Source organism: Lichenostomus cassidix, chromosome 6, assembly GCF_008360975.1.
Source record: "Lichenostomus cassidix isolate B80296 chromosome 6, HeHo_3.0, whole genome shotgun sequence".
NCBI classification, from domain to species: Eukaryota; Metazoa; Chordata; class Aves; order Passeriformes; family Meliphagidae; genus Lichenostomus; species Lichenostomus cassidix.
In genome coordinates, this window is record NC_139487.1 from 12965233 (window position 1) to 12991395 (window position 26163).

General features: G+C 58.2%; 1 protein-coding gene across 7 annotated transcripts in view; it reads right to left on the bottom strand.

Annotated features, from left to right (window-relative positions):
• KCNIP2 (potassium voltage-gated channel interacting protein 2) overlaps positions 1-24742 on the bottom strand; it is a 44958-nt gene extending 20216 nt beyond the window's left edge. For 2 of the 7 annotated variants that reach the window (XM_085065017.1, XM_085065013.1), the window contains exon 1: positions 24477-24740. In XM_085065017.1, the coding sequence (XP_084921143.1) occupies positions 24477-24549 (73 nt within the window). In that variant the 5' untranslated portion in view covers positions 24550-24740. Of the gene's footprint in view, positions 1-378; positions 679-4478; positions 5199-24476 lie in introns of those variants that run through there. The other 5 variants (XM_085065014.1, XM_085065010.1, XM_085065011.1 and 2 more) reach the window with 5 other exon arrangements.
• Positions 24743-26163: the final 1421 nt, after the last annotated feature.

Genomic DNA, 26163 nt, shown 5'->3' on the forward strand with positions numbered 1-26163 from the left:
TTGAGGCTGAGCATGAGCTCTGGGCACCCTACAAGAGTGGGAAGCTCCACAGAGTCCATCTGCATCCCCATATCACAGCGAGGGGCAGCAGTACCTAGACACGGGCAGCATGGTGGATGCCGGAGCAGCCCTGGTCACAACCTGAGCCACAGCTCAGCCCCAGGGTTGCCACCAGCTGCTCTAACACACAGTAGAGTAGGACCAGGGCCAGGAGGAACAAATGAAGTGACCGAGGAAGAGATGGAGGTCTCCCAGAAAGGCAGAGAGGGAATCTCCAATCCACCTCTCCCACACCCAGCATCTGGCTCACCCCTCCACTTAGTTTGTGGACTCAGACAGGACAGGCCACCCTGTTCCCCCATGTCCCCAGCCCCGTACCTTCAATACCACTGATGATTTTGAAGCAGCGAGTGGTGAACCAATAGGAGATGAGGAGGAGGATGGCAATCAGGGAGGCATAGAGCAGGCTGTCGTTGTGCAGGGGTGTCCTCTCCATGGCTCCATCCCCCGTGCCCGCTCGCACCCCGCACTCAGCCCCGCCGTGCTATGTGGGGCAGCCCTGTCCCGGCAGTCCCCCTGCCAGAGGAGCCACGGCGGGCAGGGAGGCGGGGGGCCGCACGGGCAGGCAGGTAATTGGGAGCGTTGTGTGAGAGCCAGGCTCCCAAACCAATTACCTTAATTGTGCTCAGACAGCACATGGCAAACAGTTAAAAATAACCCTCCTGGCCCGGGGGGAGAGTGGCACCATCAGCCAGGAGAAGCAAGCAGGGGGCAGAGAGAATAGACGGGGATTGTTACACATGTGGTTGTGTCTCAGTGCCATGGGGCTAGCAAGGCATCACCACAGCCCAGGGGCTGCTCTGAGTTCCCTGATGACCTTGGGATCCTCAGGGCTCAGTTCCTTGCTGCCACCCCACAGGTGTCTCCTGGAAAAAGGGCTGCCTAGGGAATGATGCTGCTAGGATCTCTGCCAATGCCTGTGTCTGTCCTTGCTCCAGACATGGGGCCTTGAAAGAAGGTGTCTCTGCAGTTCTGCTATCCCAGAGAGCTGGGTCTGGCAGAGAAGCACTGGCATCTCGTTCTGTGTCCCAGCACAGCACCTCCCCAGGGATGCCTGGGATCAGCATCTGCTTTTCTCAGCCTGGAATCAGAATCAACCAGCCTGATTCCTGCTCTGCAATGCCAGGTGCATTTAGGCAGTGTCACTGTGGGTTTGGGCACACTCACTCACAGATACAAAACCACATGGGATTAGCTGCACCCATGCCTGAGACACCTGTGGTCCATGGACTCTGCTAGGCCCTATCTGCTGCCCAGTGAGATATATGGCTGAGGAAGACACTGCACCCAAGTGTTTCATCCCAAACCTCTTTGCACACGAGTTGTCCCATCCCCACCCTGCAAGCACAGCCAGGGGATATGGCTGCCCGGGTGTGGGTGAGGAGTACAGAATTGCCTCAGATATTCCCCTTTCAGGGAGCAGAATCCAAGCATCCAGATCCATCCCTCCCTTCCTCCCTTCTCTCTCCCCCAAGATCAACTGCTCTGAGCATCCACAAGTGACACAGGACAGGATGGCACAGTGGCCCTGGCATATGCCCATGGCTCAGCACTGGGGAGGGCGGCAGGCCGTGTAACATTTTCCCAGAACCAGCTATGCCATGACGGGCAGCCCAGGCTGGCAGAGTCCGTGCTGCCTGTCCCACTTTGGGCTGTGACAATAACAGCCAGAAAGTATCCCCTACTCAGCTGACCCCACCCTGGCTCTCTGGTGTTGCCGGCAGCACAGCCCTGCCACACAGCTAAATTTAAGCACCCCGCCAGCCACCTGCTGGGTGGTGTATAAATAACCCCTGGAGTGGGGTTTCTTGCCCAAAAAGCAGCTCCATACACGCAGCATGCAACAGGCACACGGGGGGGCAACACCCAGAGCCATCAGGTAGCCAGGTGGCTGGTGCCTGGATCCATCCTCCCAGCACCACCAGCAGCTGAGGATGGGGAACTGTCCCCCACTGCAGGATGGAGCAGATGGGGACAGAGCAAGGCAATCATCCACCGTCAAGGGACCTACCTCTTCAGGAGGGGACCATGCACCTTGACTGTGGCCAGGCTCTGCCCTCCTTGAGAGCCACCCTTGTGCCTACCCCTAAAGTGCTCTTCACTCAGTGCTGCAGGGTGTTAGGGCACTACCTCTACAAAATGTGCCACCAGACCTCCTGGGCCACAATGAGGTGATGGTCCCTGGGCACAGCTGGGCAGCTGCCACCCAGGTCCCTTAGATGCTCCTGACCTGCTGGGGGGCCAGCCTGATGAATAGGAAATTCTCCTTTTTTTTGGTTCTCGGGGCCATCATCCATTAGGGAGAGTTAAATTTAGGTTAAAGCTGATCCCTTATTACCTTGCTGCTAATCAGAGCGTGAGCAGATTATTAATAAGCACATTAAAATATTGGTGAAATGCTATTTTTGGGAGGTGAAGTCACAGTTTTAATCTGGTTAATTGATTGAGTCATTTCTCTTTCCCCTCTCTGGCGACCCGTCCTTGGCCAGCTCCCCAGGGCACCCAGCCAGGGGGCCCCCTGCCCTGGGCCCACCTGGTCAGGCACCCAGTGCCTTCTGCAGTGAGCTCCATGGGACCTCCTTTGCTTATGCAGGGAGGATAGAGAGGATCCTTGTCCCCCAGAAGGGAATGATGGGGTAGGATAACAGACAGGGAGTGGTCAGCATCTTGGTGACCCACAGACCAGAGCAGCAGCTGGGGAGGAGGGGGTGCTGCAGATGGGAGAAGGTTGTGCTAGCCCCCACATCCCACTCCTAACTCAGAGCTGCCCAGCTTTGGGTTTCATCCCACTTTGGCTGGTCCCAGAGACTGGGAGGACACCAAGAAGAGGGTAATGGCAGTCAGTGCCCCACGGCCAGCCATGCCCTCTGTGCCCATCCCAATCCCATGTACACTCAGCAGGGCTGTAGGGAAAGCCCTTGGTCCTGCTGAGCACCACACATGGCCAGTCCAGAGACCCAGTCCCAGAGAACACCTGCTACAGCCCCAATGTCATAGTACCCATCTGCAAAGCCCAGGACACTGGGAGAAGGACCTGCAAGACATCCTTGCAGACGGCAGGGTTCGGGAACATCCGAGGTCCCATTCCCTCTTTGCTCCATCACCTGCAGCTCTGCCCCTCATGGCCAGGGCCAGACTCAGCTGACTCATCCTCTGCCCCCTCCACTCCAGGCGAGTTGGCTGGTGCCCGATGGAGCCAACTAGCGGGGATGGACCTGGCACTGCCTGCAGCACGCCCAGCCTCCAGAGCCTGGCATGCTGCTGGGCTTGGGGGACTGTCCTCTCCTCTGTTCCAACCAGGAGCCTCCATCCCAGGGCTCACATCCCTGTGGACAGGAAGGTAGCATGCCAGCTGGGCATGGCTCACGGGTCAAACATTTCTCCCACATCGCAGCCTCCAGGGCTGTGCCAAGTGCATCTCCACACTATGCCAGCATTTCTCTGGCCCCAAGGATAGGCACGGGCTGTTGGAGACCAGGGGTTTCCCAGGCAAGGAGGGGACTGAACCTGGGAGGGGTTTTCCAGGCAGGCTGGGTGCTGGCAAAAGCAGTGCAAATCCCAGCCCTGCTCCAAGGCGTGACGCTGCTACACTGGTCTAACAATGCTTTCCCTGCACTCACAGTACAGTGCATCCCTTCCCAGCACTGCTGGGGACCAGAGGGGCAGCCCACTGGTCCTCAGCAGGGCAAGGCCATGGGGACTACAACTTTGTCCCTGCACAGGAACATAGGGACAGGGGTGGGAGTTGAGCACCCGGAGTCCCAGCACACACACGGGTGCATGATGACCTCCCTGAGATGTGTCCATTGGGTTTAGGAGGTGGTTCTGGGTCCACCACCCAGAAGAGAGGGTTCTGGCCAGCTGGCAGGCCAGTGCAGGGGCTGGCACAGGGGTGAGGGTCCTGCCATGGCTGTGACAGCAAACCAGGAGCACACAGAATGCAGCTCTATCCCCAGGACCAAGCATCCCAGGACAAAAGCATGGGTAGATGCAGGCACCAGGATGTGTCCATGCCCTGGCTCAAGCGACACACCCAGGGCTTCTTTGTCCAGATAGATGGAGGGCACAGCTCCAGCCCCAGAAGAGTCAGATTCCTTGACATGTCAGGGAAGGGTCAGACGAGCTGCGATTTATTTGTACAGCAGTTCTTTCATGCTCCGCTTTGCATCAGTCCCCTCCCCAAATAAAACATTCCCACCGCCCCAGGTCCACAGGGGGCCTTCAGGGTCTTTAATTGCCTCCTGCAACCATCTTCAGCTTTGCTCCACACGGAGCTCAGTGCAACCCCTTCACCGGAGGCTGATGCACTCAGCACCTAAACAGCATTTCTCCCCTCCCCAAATAACCCCACAGAGCTCACCAGACAGACACCCCCTCTCACAGAGCAGCGGTCCCGCGTCCCCCAGGGCGGCACCTACCTTGGGAGAGAGTCCCGGTGACAAACTGGTAGAAGAAGCGGATCACCCGGCCCAGCTGCCTCTTGCAGCGCTGCTGGCAGTGGCTCATGGCTCCAGCTCCCAGCGCTGGGGAGGGACCCAGCCGCACCCCCTCCCGGCCGCCAAACAGCCCCCCAGCTCCTCCGAGCACCCGGCGATGCCCGAGGGAGGACTGAGCCTTTCTGCCCGGAGCGAGCCTGCGGGCATCGGCGTCCGGTCCAGCCCGGCGGAGCGGGCAGCGGCAGCGCCCGGCAGCGCGGCAGCCGCCGGCCCCGCTCCCCGGCGGCGGGCAGCGGGAAGTTTTGCGCGGGGATGCACCGGTGCAGGCGGGCAGTGGGACAGAGGGTTCGGCGGCGATGCCTCTGCCGGGGCTCGGGTTCACGAAAGCTGACCGCTGAGAGGGAGCGGGGTGTCCGGGCTCGCCCCCCGCGGCCGTGCCCGCCCGCCGGCCCACTCCGTGCCGCAAAGTTGCGGGGAGCGGTGGGGAGCAGCGTCAGGGTGGTGCGGGGTGCCGGGGACACCCGTGGTGCCAGCCAGCTCTCCAGCAGAGGCGGATGGACGCCTCCCTGGCTGGCAGAGCCTCGGGTTGCCCCTGGCTCCTGATCCGCCCCTTGGCACCAGCTCGACCCGGCACTTCACGCCCCGGCTGGCCGGGAACCAGAGGTAGGTTGGTATGGCAACCCGCAGACTCCACAGGTCCCGCTGACCAATGAGGTACTGCTCCATCCCAGGGCCGCCTCTCTCCAAGAGCAGGCAAGGATGCTCCTTCCGGAGGCAAACAGGCACCGAGAGCATCCTGCATCCTTGGGCATCAGCCATCCACTCCCACTATCAAGTGTTGTGGGCATCCTGAATCCCTGGGCATGGGTCCTTCAGCACTGCAAGTGTCCTGCATCTCCAGGCATCCACTCCTGCTGGCTCCACACAGGGGAGGAGAAAATGATGGGTGAAAGGATCGAAGGAAGAGGAGTCAAACTGCAAGACCACCCAGGCTAAGAGCTGCTCGCTCCAAATCTCAGCCTGGCAGCAAGTTGCTAACTTGCACAGTATGTCAGAGCCAGAAGACAGACTGTGTGGTGGCAGTGGGATTTCCCTGCTCCCAGAACCACCCTGAGATTGTCTGTGCAGACTCAAAACAATATCCGTTCCTCAAGTCCCATTTTCCCAGCTGTATTTCATCTCTACAGTGCATTCACACCCCACAGCAGCAGGATCTATCAGTTCTGAATCCATCCAGACTCTATAATCTCATAAGTTTCATCTCTTATTAATAGGGAAGGAAGAGAACCAAAAGGGACCTGATGGAAATTACAGCTTTTGCTCCCTCAGGGATGGAAAAGAGGGCGGAGCTATGACACAGCCGGGAACAACCAGATTGTCCAGTCCCTATGAATACCTCAAGAAGGAGTCCCAAGAGAAGGGGTAAGAGCACCACCACCTCCTACCAACCCTATACCAGGGTTGGCATAGGGGAACCTCACCTCCTGCTCCCCAAAAGAAGGGCCATCCCCCCTCCAAACCAAGCCCCCTGCCATCTTATACAGGCTATGACCCTGCAAAAGGGGGACAGCCCCCCAACAGAATATCTCCACAGTATGGCATGACAGTGTCCCAGGGCAGGGGGGACCCACAGCAGGGGATGCTGCACTGGTCACTGCATAGCTAAGCCAGGTTTGGAGAGATCCTAACCAAGACACTGCACACAGCACAGCAGGGACTTGCAACCCTATAATAATACATCCACAAAGCCTCAGGCCAGGGAAGGGCTGCAGAGGGTATTGATCTCACAAGGGGAAGGGGACAGTCCAGGCCAAAGTGGGCAGCTCAGCAGACAGAGACACAGATGTAGAGACAACGTGTGAATGCAACACCTTGACTGAATCTACCCCTGTGAACTGCTTGCCCCCAGCTGAAAGTTCAGAAATTTGAGTAGTCAGCAGTGCACAGTCCACTCCTGCCACCTTCCAGGGACAGGTCTGGGGTTTAGGACCCTCATCCGTGTCTACAGTATCCAGGAGCTCTGCCCCTGGCTCAACCCCACACCACAAACACATTGGGAGAGTTCCTTGCAGTGATCAGGTCTCATGAGTCGTGGGATACAAGGCCAGATCCTGCAAATGAACAGCTTCCCCCCACGCTGGGGCAGAGGGGCAGCTCCGCAGCATCACCACGGGCACCAGCCAGCGCAACTAAGACCAAGGCAGCTGCAGCATCCCAAAGCCCCGCGGGATACAGGACAGGTGACAGAACAGCCACAGGAGGGTGCCAGAGCCCACAGGACGTGACAGCACACAAAGTGTGCAGATCCATCCCAAACCCTACTATCCAGCTCCTTGGAAGCCAGTTTCCATTTGACAGGGAAAGTTAGTCCATCCCAGCGTGTCCCGGGCAGGTGAGAGATGCAAGTGCCATCCTGTGCACCCTGGTTTTCATGGTCATGCAGGGCAGAGGATCTTCTGCCCTTTCCAGATCAGCAGGTGCAGACCACCCTCGTCACTCTACTCCTCCCTGGCAAGCCAAGCAGGAATTCAGCACAAATCAAAAGGAAACCACAACGCAGAGCTGTTCAGCCCACCCTTACACAACTTTTCTTGCTGAAGATGCCACCTGGGTCACAGGTCACATCCTCCACGGGTGCCACTGCAGGGTGCATCCTGCCAGCCTCCTGCCCCACTCCCAGCCTGTGGTTCTCCCAGATCTGCTCTGTGCTTAAGGAGGCCAGTGGTTCCCCAGGCCCTGCCCCAGCTGCAGCCCCAGGTGAACTCACAATGTTTCACTGTGATGCAAAGGACACAAGCTCCCAAAAAGATACTTCGAGTCAGCCTGTGAGCCCAGAGCATCTGCTGGGCCCCCAAAGGGGACGTGCCATTGCTGGAGCCGCAGCAATGGGAGGGAGGAAGACTATGGCTCCAGGCTCTGTCTCCAGCTCTGCTGCCCCCACGAGCTTTGACTCTGGTAAAGGAGATGCTGCCTGCACCTCCTAATGCCGAGCCCGCACTGGGGACCAGCCCAGCTCCCCGCTGTAGGGGATGAAGGACAAATTCAGGGAGGCGGAAGACCAGCATTATCCCCCACCACCCTGCCCCAGTTCCCGTGCCTGCCTGCGGGCTGTGCCGGGACACCTCCAGCTTGGAAGCATAGGAGTCGGGACAGGTAGTAGAGGCGATGTGACGCACCTGCGGTGTCACGGGTGGGGACACGGACTGCCCACGCCCCGTGCCCCGCGCTCTGTGCCCCGCGCTCTGTGCGGCCGCGGTGCCGCTGCCTGACGCTGAGAGGAGCCCCGGTACAGCGCAGCAGAGCGGCAGAGCGGCGGGAGGTGAGCCGGGGACACGGCTCGTTCAGACGGCTGTGGCAGCTGATGGCACACGGGGGACAGGAGGGGACACGTGTTGTTGTGTCGGAGCGTGGCCCTGCACGCGTGTGAGAGGATGCACGGGAACCGCAAAGGCCATCCCTGCACGGTCCGCTGGCAGACTCTTGGAGGCTGAAGGGACAGTGGCAGCACCACCGACGAGGGGGACACGACACAGCTGCCCACACCAGAGCCATTGCTTCCTTCCCTACCCAGGTCCTCTCCTCCTGAGATGGCTTCCTGGAAGATACATCCTTCCTAAGCCACCGATTACCGGGCTGGTACCTGCCGCGGGAGTGGAGGGAGCCGGGGGAATTCACGCTGTTTCCTGGCCATGAAATATTCATTAGCACAGCCGCCGAGAGAAGGGGGGAAATAAAAGATAAACAGAAGAAAGTGGGGGGGGAGACAACATAATGCTTGCAGGCAGCTCAGCGTGGCACTGACAAGCCCATGGAGTGGCTGAATCAAGGTCTTTATACCAGTCATCACACCAGTGTGTAGGTCCCCTGGTGTTCATGCCAAGCCTGACTCACTGTCATGGGTGTTGTGGGCATATAAACACCCCTAGAAAACGCAACCAGGAAACAGCAGTCCTTGCAGGCACATCCAGCATGGGTAGGGATACCCTGCTATATGCACATCACCAAGGGGCACCATGCTGGGTTGATGATCAGAGATTGTTCCTGCCTGTGCCAGCCCTGGATGGTGCCTGGGCTTCAAAGTATTTCAGCCTGGGCTACATCCCCCACGGACAGCACCAGAGCAGGGGCCCAGCCCAGGCCCACCTTGGCCAGGGCATCTGTGGGTTCTCTGGAGTCATCCCATGGCTGGCAGAAAGCAAATGCCATTTCTCTCAAGGAGAAAGGGCTGTCAGGGTGGGAGGCATATTTCCAGTAATGAGGAAGGGCAATCAGGGTGGGAAGGAGGAAAATTTCCATTACCAAGGAAGGACAATCAGAGTAGGACGGATGCAGGATACCCTGCAACCCTGTGCCAAGCCTCAACCCACAACTCAGGCCCACAGAGACTGAGCAAATGCCCTGTTCTCTCTGTAAATAATTCAGACTCACCCTTTTTTTTTGGGATGGAGGGCATACACATCCCAGCAATGCCAGACCCACAGTGTTTGGCAGGGACAGAGCAGGTCCTGGCTTCAGGGAGAGCTCAGCATGACTCACCCCAGAGCCAGAATATGATGAAGGAGAAGGAGATGGACACCCCAGTAGCAGGGATCACTCCAGGAGCCATGAGCTTCTGGTTCCAGACACACCACATCGGGGTGGGTGGCTCCGTGGGATCCCAACACCGCTGCCACCAGCAGAGGAAGGCTCAGCCCAGCCAGCCCTGCGTGATGCTGCTCTGCTCCTGCCTCCTCCCAGCCCGGGGAAACCGCAGCCTCCGGGTCTGGGGGAAGTGCTGAAAACGTGATGCCAGAGAAAATAAATAAGGCAGCTAATGAGGTAATTTGCATAGCTATTAGCAGTCAGGATTTGCAGCGGGTCTGACATGGGATGTGCTGTCACAGCGAAGCACAGCCCGAGGGCTCTGCTGTGCTTGCAGAGGGAAACACACAACACAGCCGTGCTGCACGGGCACACCGCAGGCACCCACCGCAGGCAGCCGCCACCCCACCACCGGCGAGACAAGGGGGCAGGAGCAAATCCAGCAAAGAGGAGGAGGAAGGCTCGGAGCAGGGCAGACGGCCTGGGAGGAGCTGTGTGCTCTAACCGTGAGCCCCTCCTGCCTTTGGCCACACACCCCGCGGCTTGGCCCTGGAATGTACAGATCATGGGCCAGCACACAGCTCCTACCTTGCCAAGGCACAGAGAGCATCCATGAAAGGACGAGCTTGCGAAGGCCAAGGAAAAGCTGCCAGCAGCCCAGGCTGCCTCACGGGGCAGCTCTGCCATGTCACTGCCAGCTGGCTCCATGTGCTTTCCCATCCAGAGCTGGCCACAGCTCCCTGCATCCCTTACCTCTGCTTGCTCCCTTGTGAACCTGGCCTAAAACACATCCCAGGACAAGCACAAACCCTTTCCTACCCCAATGCTCGCTGCCTGGCTCCCAGCAGAAGGTGCAATTTTTGGGATGTAGGACTGTGCACGAAGCATAACACCATCAACAGCTCTGCATCATAACTACGCCCATCCTTAGCTGTTTGGGTCAGGAATTCTTGAACCACAGCAGGCAGGAGGGCATTGATCATCCTGATACATTTGGGAATGCAGGGGCAGCACACCTGCAACCTGTGACACTGCAGGATCCCCAGCCTGCTGTGCCCAGTGAATCAGCCATGTGATGGAGAGGAATGGCACGCAGGGCACTCTGCCTGGTGCTGCCAGGGCATGTCTGGCTTTGATCACAAACATGCGACGACAGCTCAGCTCGTTCTCAGCCGGTGGATCTTGTTAAAAAATGCATGTGACGTGATCTGTCTGCTCGGGAAGGCACTGCCAGGGAAAGAGCCCAGCCTCACGTTGTGCACTGGTCCTGCAGCACCCACCTGCCAGCAGCTGGCAGGCAGCAGGTGATGGGGCAGCAGCCTGGCTCTGTGGCACCACGCTGGGGACCAGCACATGCCAAAGCATACCTGCAATGCAGGGACAGGATGGGGACAATCCCACCATCTGATGGCAGAGAAAAGCAGGAAGACCCAAGGGATAGGTGGTTAGACAAACAGACACAAACTCCACCACCAGCCTGGGTGGTGTGTGTCAGGCCAAGACAAAGGTCAGAGCCCCACAGGGATTACCCTGGTGTGTCCATCACCCCCAGAACCCCCGTGATGGCCCCCAGACACCCAGGTTACACTGAGGTACTGACTGCTACCAAGCAGAATTTTTTTTTGTCAGTTCTGCTAAATATTTTAGGTATTTACACAGAAAAGCTCTCTGTGCTCAGCGGCATGTTGGCCCCCTTGGCATCGCACAGGCAGCCACGGACACACCCTGTCTGCCAGTTCATGAATAATTCACTGACCCCATGAACAGGATAGAAGCAGAGGGTAGGAAGGAACAAATTTGGAGGAACAAGCTTCATCAACCCCCGCCCTGCTCCTGGGGTGTGCCCCGAGCCTCTCCATGTCCTGCAATGGGAGAGCAAAGAACTGCACCATCAGCTGCAGGGAAACAGAAGCACAGGGAAGGAAAAAGAGCCAGGAGCTGAACCCAGCCCTGGTTATAGGGCTGACACATCAAGAGTGTAGATGTAAGCAACTAGAACCATAACCTGCCTGGACCATCTGGGGGCATTTCTGAGCTTACTTTGTCTGTAAAGCACAGCAATGTTGGGGACACCCAGAATATATCAGGCAGTGAGGCAGAACAGCCCCCAGGACCTCCAAAGAGCATGGCCTTCGTAAGAGGGCACTTCGGTGCATGGGGGTACACAGCCCTCACTGGGGCACAACACAGACAGAGCATCTACTTACCCTGAGCTAGCATCTTGTTGCCCCTCAGATGCCCACCTTGCTCCACGCCCATGGCACCCCATGAAAATCAGCAGGGGTTTCCATCCCCAGCCCTGTTCCAGCGCCCACTCCAAGCTTCACCAGGGTCTCCTGAATTGAGAGGCTGGGAAAAATCTCAGCCTGGCCACAAGTGATGCCAGCCCTGCTCCCAAGGCTGCTCCAGGAGAGGACATGGCCCTCAGCGTCCCTCCAGCCTTGCCACCCTCAGCACCCCTCACCAAGCCACAGTGACGGTGACAAATTAACGAGCTCCATGCAGTGACACATAGGTTGGGCTCCAGTAAATGGGAGGTGGCACTAGGCTCATTTCCTTGCAATCAGCGCTCGTTCGGCCACCAACAGGTCTGTCTCGGCAGGGTGACAGGAGGAAGCACAGTGGGAACAGGCTGGGACACGACCTCAGATCCCACGTGTGCAAGCAGCCCGGGGCTGCCTGTGGGCCAGGGAGAGGGACACCCTCTGTCACCCAGCCGGATGCCGCCGCGCCGAGTGACACAGGCTATTAGCACCACCGCTTATCCAGGGGCTCCCGCACACGCTGGCTGCACAGCTGAGAGAGGGAGATAAGACGCCCGGAGGGGAAACATGCTTCAAATGGCAGGAATCTCCCCCAAAATGGACTTGGCTTGAAGGCACCGAGAGTGTTTGCTGCTATTAATAACTCCAGCGCTGCAACAAGGCGCGTGCCCTCAGCTCAGGGAGACACAGCAGCCAGGCAGGGAGGGAGAGCAAAGTGGTGCTGGAGATGGGGATGAGGTCCTGGCCCATGGCTCCTCACCAAGCCCATGGAGTCCCCATGCCAACAACACCCCGGCACTGGCCCGAAGCCCCTCGATGGGTGGCAGGGTGAACCTGGGGGGCTCTGAGCAGGGCAGAAACACAAGGTCAGTGCTGTCCTTCCTACAGCCCACAGCCCTCCTGCACCTTTCTCCAGCCTCAAGCCAAGGCACTGAGCATCCCCATGGCTGAGCTAATGACCCTCCACGCCAGCACTGACCCTCTCTCCAATTTTACCGTGTGTGATGGCTCAGCCCCCAGCCTGCTGCACTCTCTGCCCCATGGGGCAGCAGGGCCATCCAGGACACCTGCTCAGTTCACTGCCGGCCTGGGGGGGGCCCCGAGACTGCCTTTTTAAACTGACATTTTGGGGACAGGAAAGCTGTTTTAGGTTGTTTCAGAGGCAGTGTTTCCATTGCAGTTTGTCTGCCCCCACTGGAGGGAGGGATGCTCTCCCTGGAAGTGCCATGGCAGGCAGCTTTGTGTTGGGCTGTGGTGCCCAGCACCAGCTCCACACCACGGGGTCATCCTCATCCCTTCTCTGCCTACCCAGTACCCTGTGCTCAGGAACACATGCGAAAAAATATTCCTGGGTTCCCACTTGGGCAGGAGGGTCAGGAGCATCCCGTCTGGGAGAGGGGCTGGTGGGAGGCACAGAGAAGAACCTGGGGACCTTGCTCCCACCCAAGACCTTCTCAGCATCAGCAAGCTGTCTTCCACACACCTTAATGAGACAATCCCAAAAATGAGCACACCGAGCTGAACAGCTTCCCCTCCCTGGAGCCCCAAGGCACTCTTGATAGGAATAAATGTGCCTAGCAATTATGGAGGGGGAGTATAGCCTCCCAGTGCAAGACCTGCTGAGAGACTCAGAAATAAATATGTTAATAATCAAATATCCATCCTGTGTCTGAGCTCACGGGAGGACTTTCAAGTCTAATTAGCGGAAGATTTGTACCATCGCTGCCAGGGCTCGGGGGACAATTTGCTGAGGTTCCCACGAAGTGAGAGGTTCTGCTATAATTAGCAAGCAGCATCCCGTCTGCAAGGATTACCTCCAAACCTCCCCTGTGTTCTGGGCTGGGGGCAGGCAGGACCCAGGTAAGCCAAGATGAGAGATGGCCTCAGGCTTTGATCTGTGCAAATCGAGTCTGGAGCTGCAAATCCAGGGCAGGCAGGAGGATAGGCGGTGAGGATGGGCAGCACACCAGGAGGAGAGCTACCCTGAGCCTGCAGGCCACCCCTCACCCCCACCTGTACACAACCCCTACATCATGGGTGTACTCCTCTCCCCACAACATCCTGCCATGAAGACCCAGGGTGCCTCCAAAACTACCCCATCTCCAAACTGATATTTTCCAAACCAGAGCCCCAACGCCCAGGGCTGTCCACAGTGGGGAGCATTTCCCAGTCTACCCCAGTCAGACCTGTTGTACATCTCATCCCCAGTCCATCACAGCAGAATAGGCAGTGCCCAGGGGAGTACTCCCACCACCCCAGCCCACGTGTTTTTAAACAGAGACATATCCAGCTCCTAAGGATGCCATTACAGACTCCATTTCCACTTCTACAGCACATTGTGGGGTGTGTGTGATGGGGACAAAGGAGCACCCAGAGGAGAAAGACACGGAGGCAGCACCTGGAGGTGCACCACTGGCAGTGCCCAAACTCGGACCAACCTCCTGGGGAAGGTGCAAAGGCAGAGAGACAGCAGAGGGATGAGGGAAGGATGGAGACAGTGCAGAGGGAGCCATGTCCATGTTGAGGACCAACTGCACCACCAAGGTTGCTCTGCTGAGCAGGGTGTGGGACCCATGCATCTGGTCCCACCAGAGGAGAGCCTGGCAGATACTCAGCCAGAGATCACTGACCTGGCAGCAGCTGCCAGGCACACTCATTAGCACCAACTAATTGTGGGCAGAGGTGGCTGCCCTGGAAGCAGGCATCCTGCCCACACACTCTTCCCAGCCCGACAGTGGGCAAGGCTCCAAGCAGAGGGGAGAATTACAGATGGGGTGTCAGGGGTCACATCCAGGGCACTTCCTCAGGGTTGCCCTGGAAACATCTGTACCAGAGATCCTGTGCCCATGAACAGCAAAGCCAGCACCTCATCCTTCCCAAGAGCATCAGGTACCCCATGTTCAGCCCTGTTGCCCAGGCCAGGGCACAGCCATCCCCATCCAGCTCCTTTGCCAGCCCTGAGAGGTCTCCCCAGTGCCACGGGGTCATTCATGCTGGCTAATAAGGGGTTACCAGCCCCTCACTTCCCCACAGTTATTTAATTAAGCAGTGATAAAAGAGAAGATGTATTATCCAGAGAGTGACAGTGAGTTGTAATTACAGCAGGGCAGGCTGAGAAAACAAACAGTGCTGAGGGAGGCGCAGGGTGGCACAGGGCTGGGAGGACACCGCAAGCCCTTGGGACCAATGTCCCGGTCCCGGCACTGTGGTCCAGGGCAGAGGTGGAGCTCTTGAGTCTGTGAGGAATGGAGGAGGGGAAAGGCTCCTTTGCCTCCATGGATGTGGTCCCAAAAGACCCTCACCCTCCATCTTACACTGGGTTGGGGCAGCCCCAATCCCAGCCTCTTTTGGCGGTGCTGGGTTGGGACCAGCTCCAAGGAACAGGAGGTTTTCAGTGAGTCACTTTGAAATATTAAACACCATCTCCTTCTTCACCTTTCTGCCTCAGGGTAGCCCCCTGCACCAAGGGAACTCACTGTCCAGCTGAGGCGAGGGGACAAAGTCCCAGCTGGGACATGGCACCTGAAAGAGGCTCTGCCTGCTCCTTCCCCTCTACTCCCCCCAGCCAGGCACGATGCCCTTCTGCTGGGTTACTCCAGGCTTGGGTTTGAAACTTCCACCTTGTGTCTCGTGCACATCATGGACAGGGGCAGAACATGGTGCATGGCCATGCTGCAAACAAGCAGCTCACAGCCTTGTCCCCACTCAGCCACCCAGCAGCTCTCCCTGACAAGGGGAACAGGTTCACTCCCACGTTCCCTTCCAGGGGCTGGAGGGTACCACGGGTACCAGCACAGTGGCAGTTGAGACACATCAGGGTGGCTCAGTCTTGAGGACTGCACAGCACTTCCCACCTATCCTGCACCATCAGACCCTGTGCAGCCCCCAGCCCCAGCTGCACTCCTTCCCTTCGTTAAATCCTCCTGCCCTCAGCCCAATCCTCTTATGCTCTCCCTCTCCCATTACAGCATCTTTAAATTAATGCCTGACTGAGCATGGGATAGAAGGAAATTAACCCTGGGCAGGGGGAGCAGCCTCCACAATGTCTCTTATCACCTAAAGCACTCTTCTTCCCTGCCCTTCTCTCACTCGACATGCAGGGGAGACACTGGATTTACCACAACCACAGCGAGCATCACTTGAGCACAGGCTCTCAGCCCCCACAGCCTTTAGCTGGTGGGGGTGGCAAGTGCTCCCTCCAGCCAACCCCCTGCTTCGGAGGTTGCAAGGTCCCCAGGAGAGACAGCCAGCTGTGCTTGGGTTTACACCAAAAACAGACAGCTGGGAACTCACTGGGAGCAGTTCCAGAGCTGCCTGCACCCCTGCTGGGACACCTTGGGGTCCCCAGTTCCGGAGCAAGAAGCCAGGAGGGATTTGGCTGCTGGTGGGAAGCACTTGTGACCCTACAGCTTGGGGAGCTCAGAGGAGCTGGAGTGAGTAGGAGGCAGGGATGTGGCCGGAACAAAGGGTGCCACAACACACACCCTGACCAATGCAGGGGACATTTCTTGCCTGTGTCACTGTAGGGCAGGTGGAGCACGCCCCTTTCGGAGGATCCGTGTGAGGGTAAGCAGACACCAAGGCCATGACGAACAGCTCCATCCCCCCAGGCTGGGATTCAGGCAGGACTTGACGGGTTTTGGAAAAATGCCTCAGGGAGCCAACACCACTGCTGCCAGCATGGTGCAGCCATGAGACCAGCAGGATCCCATCAAGCTGCCCTCTCCCAGGGCAGTGGTGGCCAGGGCCAGGAATTGCTTGCCAGAGCAGAGCTCCCGCTGATCCTCTCCGTTATGCAACAAATTATTCCACTCGCATTAATGACTTTGCGGCAAAGGGGGAAATGACATGAATGATTCCTGGTGCCTGGGAGTGACTCACTTTGCACGATGGAGGGGAGGCAAGCAGGGAGGGCGGGCTCCAGGGGAAATTTGTTTGGGTCAGCATGAGCAGCAGGGGCCTGGGGATGGGCTCAGAAGATCAACTTCTAGAAGCAGACTGAAGGGGAAAGAAAGAAGTACTTAAAGGCAGATTCCACCAGCCGGGTGAGGGCTGAGATGTCTCCAAGAGATGCTGGGATCAGTCATAACCACAGCATATCATAACATCTGTCACTGTGCTGCCCAAGCCCCACTCCCTTTCTCCACCTGTGCTGCAGCCCCAAAACCTGGCACCAGAAGCTGTCCCTCCTTCCTCCAGAGTCAGACAAGACCTCCAGCAAGTGCAACCAGGGCTGGGGGTGCTGTGGCCCATCACTGAACCACCCAACTCCAATGTGCTCCTAGGGGTCCAGCAGGATGGGCAGCTGCCCACCATGGCCCTCGAGGCAGCAGTGGGTGGGGGCAAGAGGGACCTCTCACATGGGCTGCAGTACAGAGCCCGGCATCTGACCCACTCCCTTCTCCCTCACCTCTGGAGACTTCACTAAATCACACCATTAAAAATTAATGCATATTCCTTCCTGGAATAAATCAAGAGCTGTCAAGGGCCAGTGCTGCCAGCCACCTCCTGGGGACACCAGAGACACATGGAGATACACTGGGGACTTCAGCAACCCACTGCCAAGTAGCCCCAGGGGGGCCCTTGCAGTGACAGAGGGCCGGGTGGATTATTGCCTTTAAACCCATTCAGGGGCTTTCTGTAAGCAATGCAATTTTAAAAAATTCAATCTAGGAAGAAGCGATTAACCAAAGGGGCTAGGAGCAGTGGCTTGCCTGTCTAATCTCGTTAGCAAGCAGGCAGGTTCTCATTTCACCCCACCACAGCTGCATGGGCTGCAGTAACCAGTGAAAGCAGCTGGATGACTCTTCCCTGGCTCCTGACCTGGCTCCTGATGGGTGTGCAAATTTTCTGGTGCCTCCCTGCATCCCACAGGCTACAGCTGGGTCAAGGAAACTCCTCTTCCCTGTGACTCAGATCCTGGCCAGACCATCACCAACACTCCATCCCTAAAAAGCACTTTTTCAGTGTCCAAAACTGTGGTTGGTAAAGGGAAGAGGACAGGAAAAGGAGCTGGTGCATCCCAGCTCTGCTCCTGGGGTCAGTGCTTGAAGCCAGGAGCTGGGTCCCACTTTCTGCCCCACAGAGGCTCAGTGACTGGGTCATGCAAGTCTCTCATGGTAGCATCTTGCCAAGAAACCTTCCTCTACTTCAGACTGCCGAGCCCCTTCCCAGCAGGAATGTCACTGCCATGGGAAGTCTCACAGGGACAGCAGGGCAGGACAGCCCAGGGAGTCCTACCCTATCTGGTTCTCAAGTCTCTGCAGGAAAGAGCTGTGGCAGCAGATTTGTGCCACCACCCCACCTGCTGAATTAGTCACCTCATCATTGTCTCTGACCTGCTCCCTGGAGAGGGAGCGCAGGTGAAGCTGTCCAAATCCACTGCCAGCCTGGCATTGTCCCCTGGGGCTCTGAGTGCTCCCAGCCCACAGGCACTGCTGCTGCTGCTGCTGCTGCTGCTGCTGCTGCTGCTGCTGCTTCTGCTGCTGCTGCTGCTGCTGCTGCTGCTGCAGTGTGGCCCCTGTAGACCTTTCTGTGAGCAGTCAGACCCCACACCCTCCTGTCCAGGACAAAGCTACTGCTTGTCCAAGGTTCAGCCCAGGTCTCTCTAAGCGGAGTGTGGATCAGGTTTGTCTGCACACAAGGATGTGCAGTGCCCCCACCTGCCCAGGGCACAGCCCTCAAAACACTCACTGCGGGTGAAGCTGGCACAGGAATCAGATCGTCACCAATGCACAGAGCTGGGGCTGCTGCTTGTTTGTCCTGCAGACCTCAGGGTCCCCAGGTGGAGTGAGCAGGAGCAGCATGGATGGGACATTGACCATCTTGCCCAGAGTTCCCAGCAGCAAGGCCAACACTGACCTGGGGTTGGGAGGGGTGCCAGCTCCCTGAACAGGAGCAATCTCCAACCCAACAGGTTCAAAAGCAGAGTGCCTCCTGCCAAAGTGAGGCTGGAGTCATCTGGAACCGGATGGAGCTGAGCCGCTGGGGCTGGAGAGGTGTGCAAGGCACGGATACAGAAGTGCATGTCAATGGCACCCCTGCCCAGGAGTGCCCATAGGTGACTTGCCCTGTCTGGACCAGAGAGGAAACATTCATGGAAGCCCAGGTTCAGAGGCAATGAAGATGAAGCCCTGCACATCCCCCATCCCTGTCAACTCCTGTTGAAGGCAGCACTATCCTGCCCCCAGCTCCTCTCCCGCAGGGCTCTGTCTCCAAACAAGCTAATTACTCTCACTGCTCCCCAGGGGCTGCACCACCCGTTTTCATTTGAAGCGGAAGACAAATTTATTTAAAAGCCAGAAGCAGCCAGAGCCACAGCAGCTCGGGGATGGGAGGACCCCAGTAAGAGATTCCCATCCAGCACAGCCTGGCTGCCACAGACTTTGTGAAGCACTCCGGGTATTGCTGGGAGTGGGGCCACTCATCCCCATATCCTGCCTCTTACCCCCATGGCATGGCAAGCAGCCAGTCCCAGCTGCCAGCAGAGCACTCTGGCATGGACAATGGGTTGAGCACAACCCCTGCACCCATACACAGACCCTGCTCCATGGGAAGGAGCTCCTCTGCCCCTTTGCTCCCAGGGAAGCTGCTTGCAACAGCCCCAGAAGTTCACTTGCTCAGCAATAACCACCCTCAGAGCTCCACGGTGTTAGTGAAGGGTTGTGATTCCCCACCTCAAGCCCCTCACCATGGCATCAGCCCACCCAGCTCAGCACCCCCCCGGCGAGGGCCAGCAGGGAGATTCATTTCACTAAAGGCTCATTTATCTGCGGTATGATTAGAGAGCAGGGCTGGGATCCATCCTGGCAGCAGGAGAGCGATTTGCCAGCAGATGGATTTATCATCTCCCAAGCACAGCAATTTGGCTTAAATGAAACCAAACCACTTCTCCTAATGAAAACATCCCTAATGAGGAGAGCCAGCAAGTGAGGCAGGGGCAGCTCCATGAATGGGGTCTCTCCTGTCCTTCAGGGCTGGAACAACCCACTGATGTCCCGGCTGTAAGGCATGAGGCTCAGCTCCAGCTGGGATGTATGGATCCAATACAGCCTGGAAGAAACCGGAGTTTGCTCTAGGGACCAAACCTCATCATGTCCTGGCTCCCAAAGCTCTGAGGGCAAATGGTTCTGGCACTACACACAGTATGAGAACATTACCACTGAGTCGAGACACCTTCTCCACCAGTAACATGGCCAGCAGTGAGGTAAAGCTCTATGCCCAGACACAGAGATGGTGAAAGAGCCTGTGCATGGCCAACCTTGTGCAGCAGGAGCTGTATCCCTTGGCCAAAGTTGCGACAGTCCATGAATTATGCATCAGCATCTGTAAAAATCAGCCGTTTAACCGCCCCAACCAAATCCGTGAACTTCCTGTCAATTAATCCTGTGCCACCAATTCCCCGTGGACTCCAACCTGCCTTTGCTTGAAGGGATGCAGCAGCAGCTGCCAAAACTTCAGCTCCAGCCTTTCCACCTGCAAAATTCAACCTGCCCATGAGCAGTGGTACCCAGCAGCATCACCCACATGCTCCTTGCCCCATCTGTGGCTCTGCCTTAGGTTTGGAGCATCCCCTCCATCAAGGACCCTCAGGATCTCAGCCTCTGGTCAGCCAGTGCCACAACACCCCATGAGAGGGGAGTCATTGGAATCAGAGGACTGCAGACAAGCCAGGACAGCAAAGAGGGAAGAGGAAGAGGGTCGAGATGCTGGGAGGAGGGAGACAGCAGACAGAGATGAGGCAGTCAGGCAACAGTCCCATCACCCCAGGAAGGTGCAGCAGCCATTGAGGGCAAGGCGCTTTGGCACAGAGATGACCCACGGGAGCTCCTAACCCTAGCACAAACACCCTTCCCTACAGTACCCCACCCTGACACAGGACCTCCTGGGAGCTCAGGGACCTCGCTTGAGGGTCAGTGTGGCTTCCAGCCCAGCCTCACTGCCGGGCTGCAGGAGCAGAAGTGGCAAGCAGAGGCAGGTCGCGTGGGGCAGCAGCAGGAGGGGAGGCAGGTTGGCAGGGGAGCAGGGGGATGGATGGGCAACACACAGTTCCCATGGATCAAATACCCAAAGAAAGGACTGGTGGGTGTCATCCCTTCTGGGGGCTGCTGCTAGGAGGAAAGGACAGTTCAGCACCCTGGGCTGTTCTTGAGGAAGCAACTGGGCAAGAGAAGGAGCTTTATTCTGGGTGTGGGTGAGATGGTCTTGGGCAGTCTCCACCCCAATGGCCCTCCATGGGATACACCCCAACACACAGGCACAGCACACAGCTGCCATCCACACTTACAGTCGGGCTCCTGGCCAGACCCTGCCTGCCTCATGCCCTTGCTCCCACCCAATGACCCTATCACTCTATCCTCCAGCTGCAGATCCCAGAGCTTCCCCCTACACACCCTATTATTTGGGACAGGCTAGTACTGACACCTCCTCCACACTCTGGGAAATAAATTATCCCCCGTGCAGATGGAAGTCCTACGCTATGGCAAGCTGGTGATGTTCCCCCCACCTGGCTGATCACGGGCTGTGAGCAGACACGATGAAGCTGCCAGGTTTGCCGGCAGCAGAACAAGCCCCTGGCATAGCCCTAGATCTCCCCATCACCTGGGATCCTCCTGCGGCATTGCCGGGACACAGCTCCACAGCTTTATCCCATGGCAGGGACCAGAAACTTGCTCCCACTGTCCTCCCACCGACCCGTCTGGCCTGTCCTCCCTTTGATGTGTCTGTGGGGGACAGCATGGCCCCACCTCTCCTTTCTTACTGCCACGGGGAGAAATACCTCTGAAACACACTCCCTCCAGGCAGGGAGGAGAGCTCAGCCAGATGCTGCACTGCCACTCAGCTCCTGCCTATGGCTTTCATCTCACAGGGTGGGCTGCTAACAGTGCTAGGAGTTGGGGAGTCCCCATCCATCAGCTGTGCCTCTGGAGACAGGAGGATCCCAAAGCTCTGCAGATGATCTCTATAGCAATTGCTCAACCCTGCAAGCGCTGCGGCTGCCTTTGGGGTGGAGCAAAGCGGTTGCTCGAGTCCCCAGATCATGACAACTGGAGGAAAAAAGCAGGGGTGAAAAGTGAAACTCCTAACCCCCTTCTGGGGACCCAACAGCACTGGAGATGAATCCGTCATCTTTCCAAAAGGCAGTTAGGGGGTTTGCCCCACCCCAAACAGCCTAGATATTGACCCCGTGCTGGCTGTCCTGCTCACACGATACAGCATGCCTGGGAGGGGCTTGTCCAATGGGGTAAGACAAGTCCCGGGTCACTCACCTCTGCTCCCCGTCTGGGACTGGGGCAGCCCTGATGCCCACACATCCCTGTGGAGCATCAGGCAGGAGGGAAACCCACCTCCTATCTCACTCACCTCTCACACTGCCAGAATTCAGGGTCAGGGATGCGGTACCTGTGCTTCTCAGGACAAAGTGGTGCTGGACTCCCATTTCTTCTGCATGGAGAGCCATGGCCAGAGCAGTCGAGAGACACTGGCTCTGTGTTCTGCTTGCACACTAATCGCTCATGCCATTAGAGGCTGGAGAAATAATGTAATTTATGGATGGCTTTCATTTCTCGCTAGCGTCATCTAAATATCCCAGAAATGGACCCGTTTAATTTCCTGGTGGTGTAACCTAAACATTTCTCTCCTTAACACCCAGGTGGGTGCCCAGCCACAGGCTCAGCAGCCAGGCATGGCTGTTTCCTGCCTTTGCCCCACGCTGCCACACCAGGGTCAGCACAGGCAGGGCCCATCCTAGCTCTCCCCATCGCAGCCAGCCCGTGCTCCCCCTGCACAGGGAGCGCTGCTGCTCTCCCCATTGCTCACACACAGGCAGTTCTCATTCACTCGGGCCTCTCACACACACATCCACGTGCCCGCACAGCCGGGGCGGCTGGGCACCGCTGGAGATGCCGCAGGGAGTGGGGGCTGTCCTTACATCCTCATTTTCAATGGCTTTTTAAATTTAAGAATGAGTGGACATTGTGAAGAGTTTCTACCATGAGCATAGCTGGGGGTCCTGCTTCCTGTTAGCCCCTCTCCTCCTTTTGGAAGTGGGTATTACTCACCCTTCTCTGAGCATACATAGGTGGGAATCACATTGCTCTCACCCCTGTTTTCAGGCAGTGATGGGGAGGCAGCAGGACTAGCTGCTGTCCCTGTGCACACCAGCAATCGCTGGAGCTGCGGTGGGGCTCTAGCCTCGCCTGACACCAAATCATCTGTCAGTGAACAGCTCTCCCATGGCAGATGTCCTCTAGGCTCTGACACACCCTGATGAATGGGAGTCTCCAAAGCTGCAGAACACCCTAAACTGCTTGTGCTTGACCCCAAGCAGAGCTGAGGTACCAAACAGCAGGTGCCAGTGGCAACCCTCCCATCGGCAGGGAGAGACTAAGCTCACACTGGCACTGCCAGCTTCACCCCAGGGCTTTGCTACAGCCCTACGGAGGTTCTAGCTCCTCACCACATCTCTAGGATATCAGGAGAGCCAAGACCACTTTTGAATGCAAGCTAGTAAACCCTCCCTAGAGCTCAGGTTGCATCCCCTCTCCTGCCTGCATCACTTCCACACTTTCAGGGAGAAAGACAACTTTCCCTCCACAGCGGGGGTCGGCTTCAGCGCATTCAGCCAGCGCAGGGGAAATCAGTGCCACTGGAGCAGCTCCCTCTCCTCCGTGGTGTTACTGCAGGCTCTGCCCTGGCAGGTCATGGACTTGACAGCGCCGGGAAATGAGTGACATGCCCTACGGGGCTTGCTTCCTGCTCTGGGAAATGGGGCAGATATTTCCAGCCTCATTCCCCAAAGGCTTCCCCAAAGCCCCATGCCTGCGGGCAGGGACTTGCGCGGTGGCACAGCTCGGCTCCATCCAGGCTCGTGCTGCACAGCTGGCTCAGAGGTAAGCCCAGGCATAAAAGGTCTCAGTCTTAGAGAGACTGGAATTTATTTTTAACTTTGATATGATTTAAATCCATATGGACATTTTAAAGTTACCGGAGAAACCAAAAGTTGTGTGTGGGTTCCAAGTTCCTACACAGCTCAAAAATATCTTCCCTGCAGCACGTTTGGGCAGACAGTAAGCAGCGTTTCCCATGTGTGGGGCTGCTCAGGAAAGCAGAGCAAGGGTCCTGCCCTGCTACCACCTCCTATTTGAAATTCTAGAGCAAAGCCTGAAATCCACCCCAGACTTTGGCAGAAAAAGCATCACCGGGACTCAGGGAAGCCGCCTGTGGACACACAACAGTCCTGCGGCACAAGGACACTGAACCCCACTGGCTAAGGAAAGGTACAGTTCCATCGCGGGTCCCAGGAGGCAAGTGGGAACTGCTGCCCCATTTCACAGGTGCTGCGACAGAGGCCCTGAAAGCGGACAGGATTTGGCCTGATCTGTGGAGAGCACGTGGGGAAAGAGGGGTGTTGCCAGCTCCAGCCCAGCTGCTTCCCTATCGGACAGTGGAGGATGAGGTGTGACGGATCGACAGATGTTGTGGGATGTGGGATGCCCGGAAATTCCCTGATGGGGCAGAGGATGGAGTGGAATACAATAGGGTCACGAATGGGTCGTCTTAATCCTCTCTGTCCCAGAGCTACCCCATTCAGGGGCAGGGCGTCTCAAGGGATGCTCTAGGGAACAGCGGGTGATGGGTGAAGACACCAGGCACCGTGGTGCTGCTGAGGTTCTCTGAGCGGAGTGAGCCTATCTTTCCTGGGGAACGTGCTGCCGGGATGCTGCTGTGCCACCCCAGGGTGCAGCGGGGGCCCAAGGCATGGCAGAGAGAGCCCAGCACCAGACCCTGGTGTCCCGAAGGGCTTGGGAGTAACAGTGAGGGAGTGTGAGCTCGGGGGGCGGCCAAGAGCGATCCAAGCATCCCTCCCGCCGTACAAGGGGCCTTTTCCTTGCCTCGGGACAACCTCTGCACGCTGGGACCAACCCTATCGCCCCCGGAGCATCCCCCCGGGGGTTGGGACTGTCCCCCTGCTCCAGCGCCGGGGTCGCAGGCGTTTTCCCTCTCCCCGAGCAAGGCGTGCTGCGAAGCGGAGCGGGCAGGGAGCGGGGCTCAGCGGGGCTGGAAGCGGGTGCCCGGGACCGCCCCGCGCCGTGCTCCGAGTGGCTGCTGCACCTTCCCCGGCGGCGGCACTCACCCGTCAGCTGGTCGTAGGAGCCGTCTAGGTCGCGGGAGTCGGACAGGCTCTCCTTCCTGCCCTTGCTCCGCATCTTCCCGCCCCGCCGAGCGGCGGGGGGAACGGCGACGGGGCGCACGGGCAGCGCCGGCGGGCAGGAGCGCCCCGCGGCCGCCGCCTCCCCCCGCCCCGCCGCCCGCGCCGCTCAGCGCGGCAGCGGCAAGGGGCCGGCGGTGCCGGGAGCTGAGCTCGGCTCGGCGCGGCTCGGCACGGCAGCAGGAGCGCGCAGCCGCCCCGGTCCCCGCCGCCGCCGCCGGGGCTGGGCACGGCCGCCCCCTCCCTCCCGTCCTTCCCCGCCTCTTCCCGGGAGCCGCCAGCCCGGCCCCGCCACCGCGGGGAAACTGAGGCACGGGCGGGGGGCGGAGTGCGGGGGCGCTCCCGGGAAGAGACAGGGAAAGAGCTGCTCCGGACCGCACCGAGACACGATCTCCGGCTGTTCGGGAGAGCGGCGGGGGTCAGACACCGCGCAGGGACGGAGAAGGGGACAGAGATGGAGACGGCGTGGGGCAGGAGGGGCGCAGACCCTTACAGCCCACTGCGGGGCAGCGAGGCACCCCCGAGCCCTGAGGGTCTCTGCCCGTGCAGGGCTGCGCCGTGGGACCCCCGGGAAGGGGAACCCCAGCCCTGCCCACTCCCGCGGGGCTGTTGCATCTGCGCCTCGGGGGAGAAGCTGGATGTAAAATCGGTCAGAGAGGGAGGACATGGGCAGGGGTCAAGAGATGCAGGAGAGGTGTGGGGAGGGCGGCCAGGTCCCCCTGCCTGCAGCCAAGCACAGAAGCGGGTCCCACTGCCGTCCCCACCCCGAGCATGACTTTCCATACAGGGTTGGAGTCTTTAGCAGGATTTTACCCCCATCTCCTGCAGCCCCAGGGTAAGAGTGAAGCAACAGCTTACTTGTAGAGACTACCAGAGGCACGCTGCTGCCAAGAGAGGAGCTCACACCCCACCGGTACATCTGGCACTGGGAACTTGATGTCCTGCTGCTGCCCCTGGTTATTTGTTGCCATCTGTGTAGGATGCCATCCCCGGGGGATGCAGACTGTGCTGGAGAGTCCCCTCCACGGACAAAGCCAGGGGCTTTTGTCATGCCACTGCCTGAGTACTGACTGCACCATGACAGAGGTCCTGGGCACATCTCAGGCGCTGCCCAGCGCCCATCGCTTCCCAGAGCTCCTCCCTTCATTCTCTCATCCGTGCAGAGAGACAGGAGAGCAGGGGCTGCGGGAGGAGGCAAAGCATCCCTCCTGATCCCTGTGCCCAGCCCGGCCCACAGGAGCCGCAGATCAGAAGGGAATCCAGATCAGCAAGGAGGGAGGGCCATGCTCACGAGGCAGCGTGTTGTCAGCGTGCTTTGGTGTCAAGCCATGAAAGAAGCCGCCTTAGCGAGGCAGTGATGCTTAGCAACTGCCTGGATCTAAAAATAAGAGCCATTTAGCAAGGAAAACGCAGTGGAGAAATGCTTGGAGAACTAAACACATTCCCCCAGCCCTCCCTGTGGCCCTGCCAATGCACAGAACCTGCATGCACAGACTGGCTGGAGAGAAACTCCCAGGACAGCTCTGGCAATGCCCCCTCTGCTTAGCCTGACAAACAAAGCTGGAGCCTGGCCAGCCCACAGATCCCCTGCACTTCTGGGCTTGTCCATCCT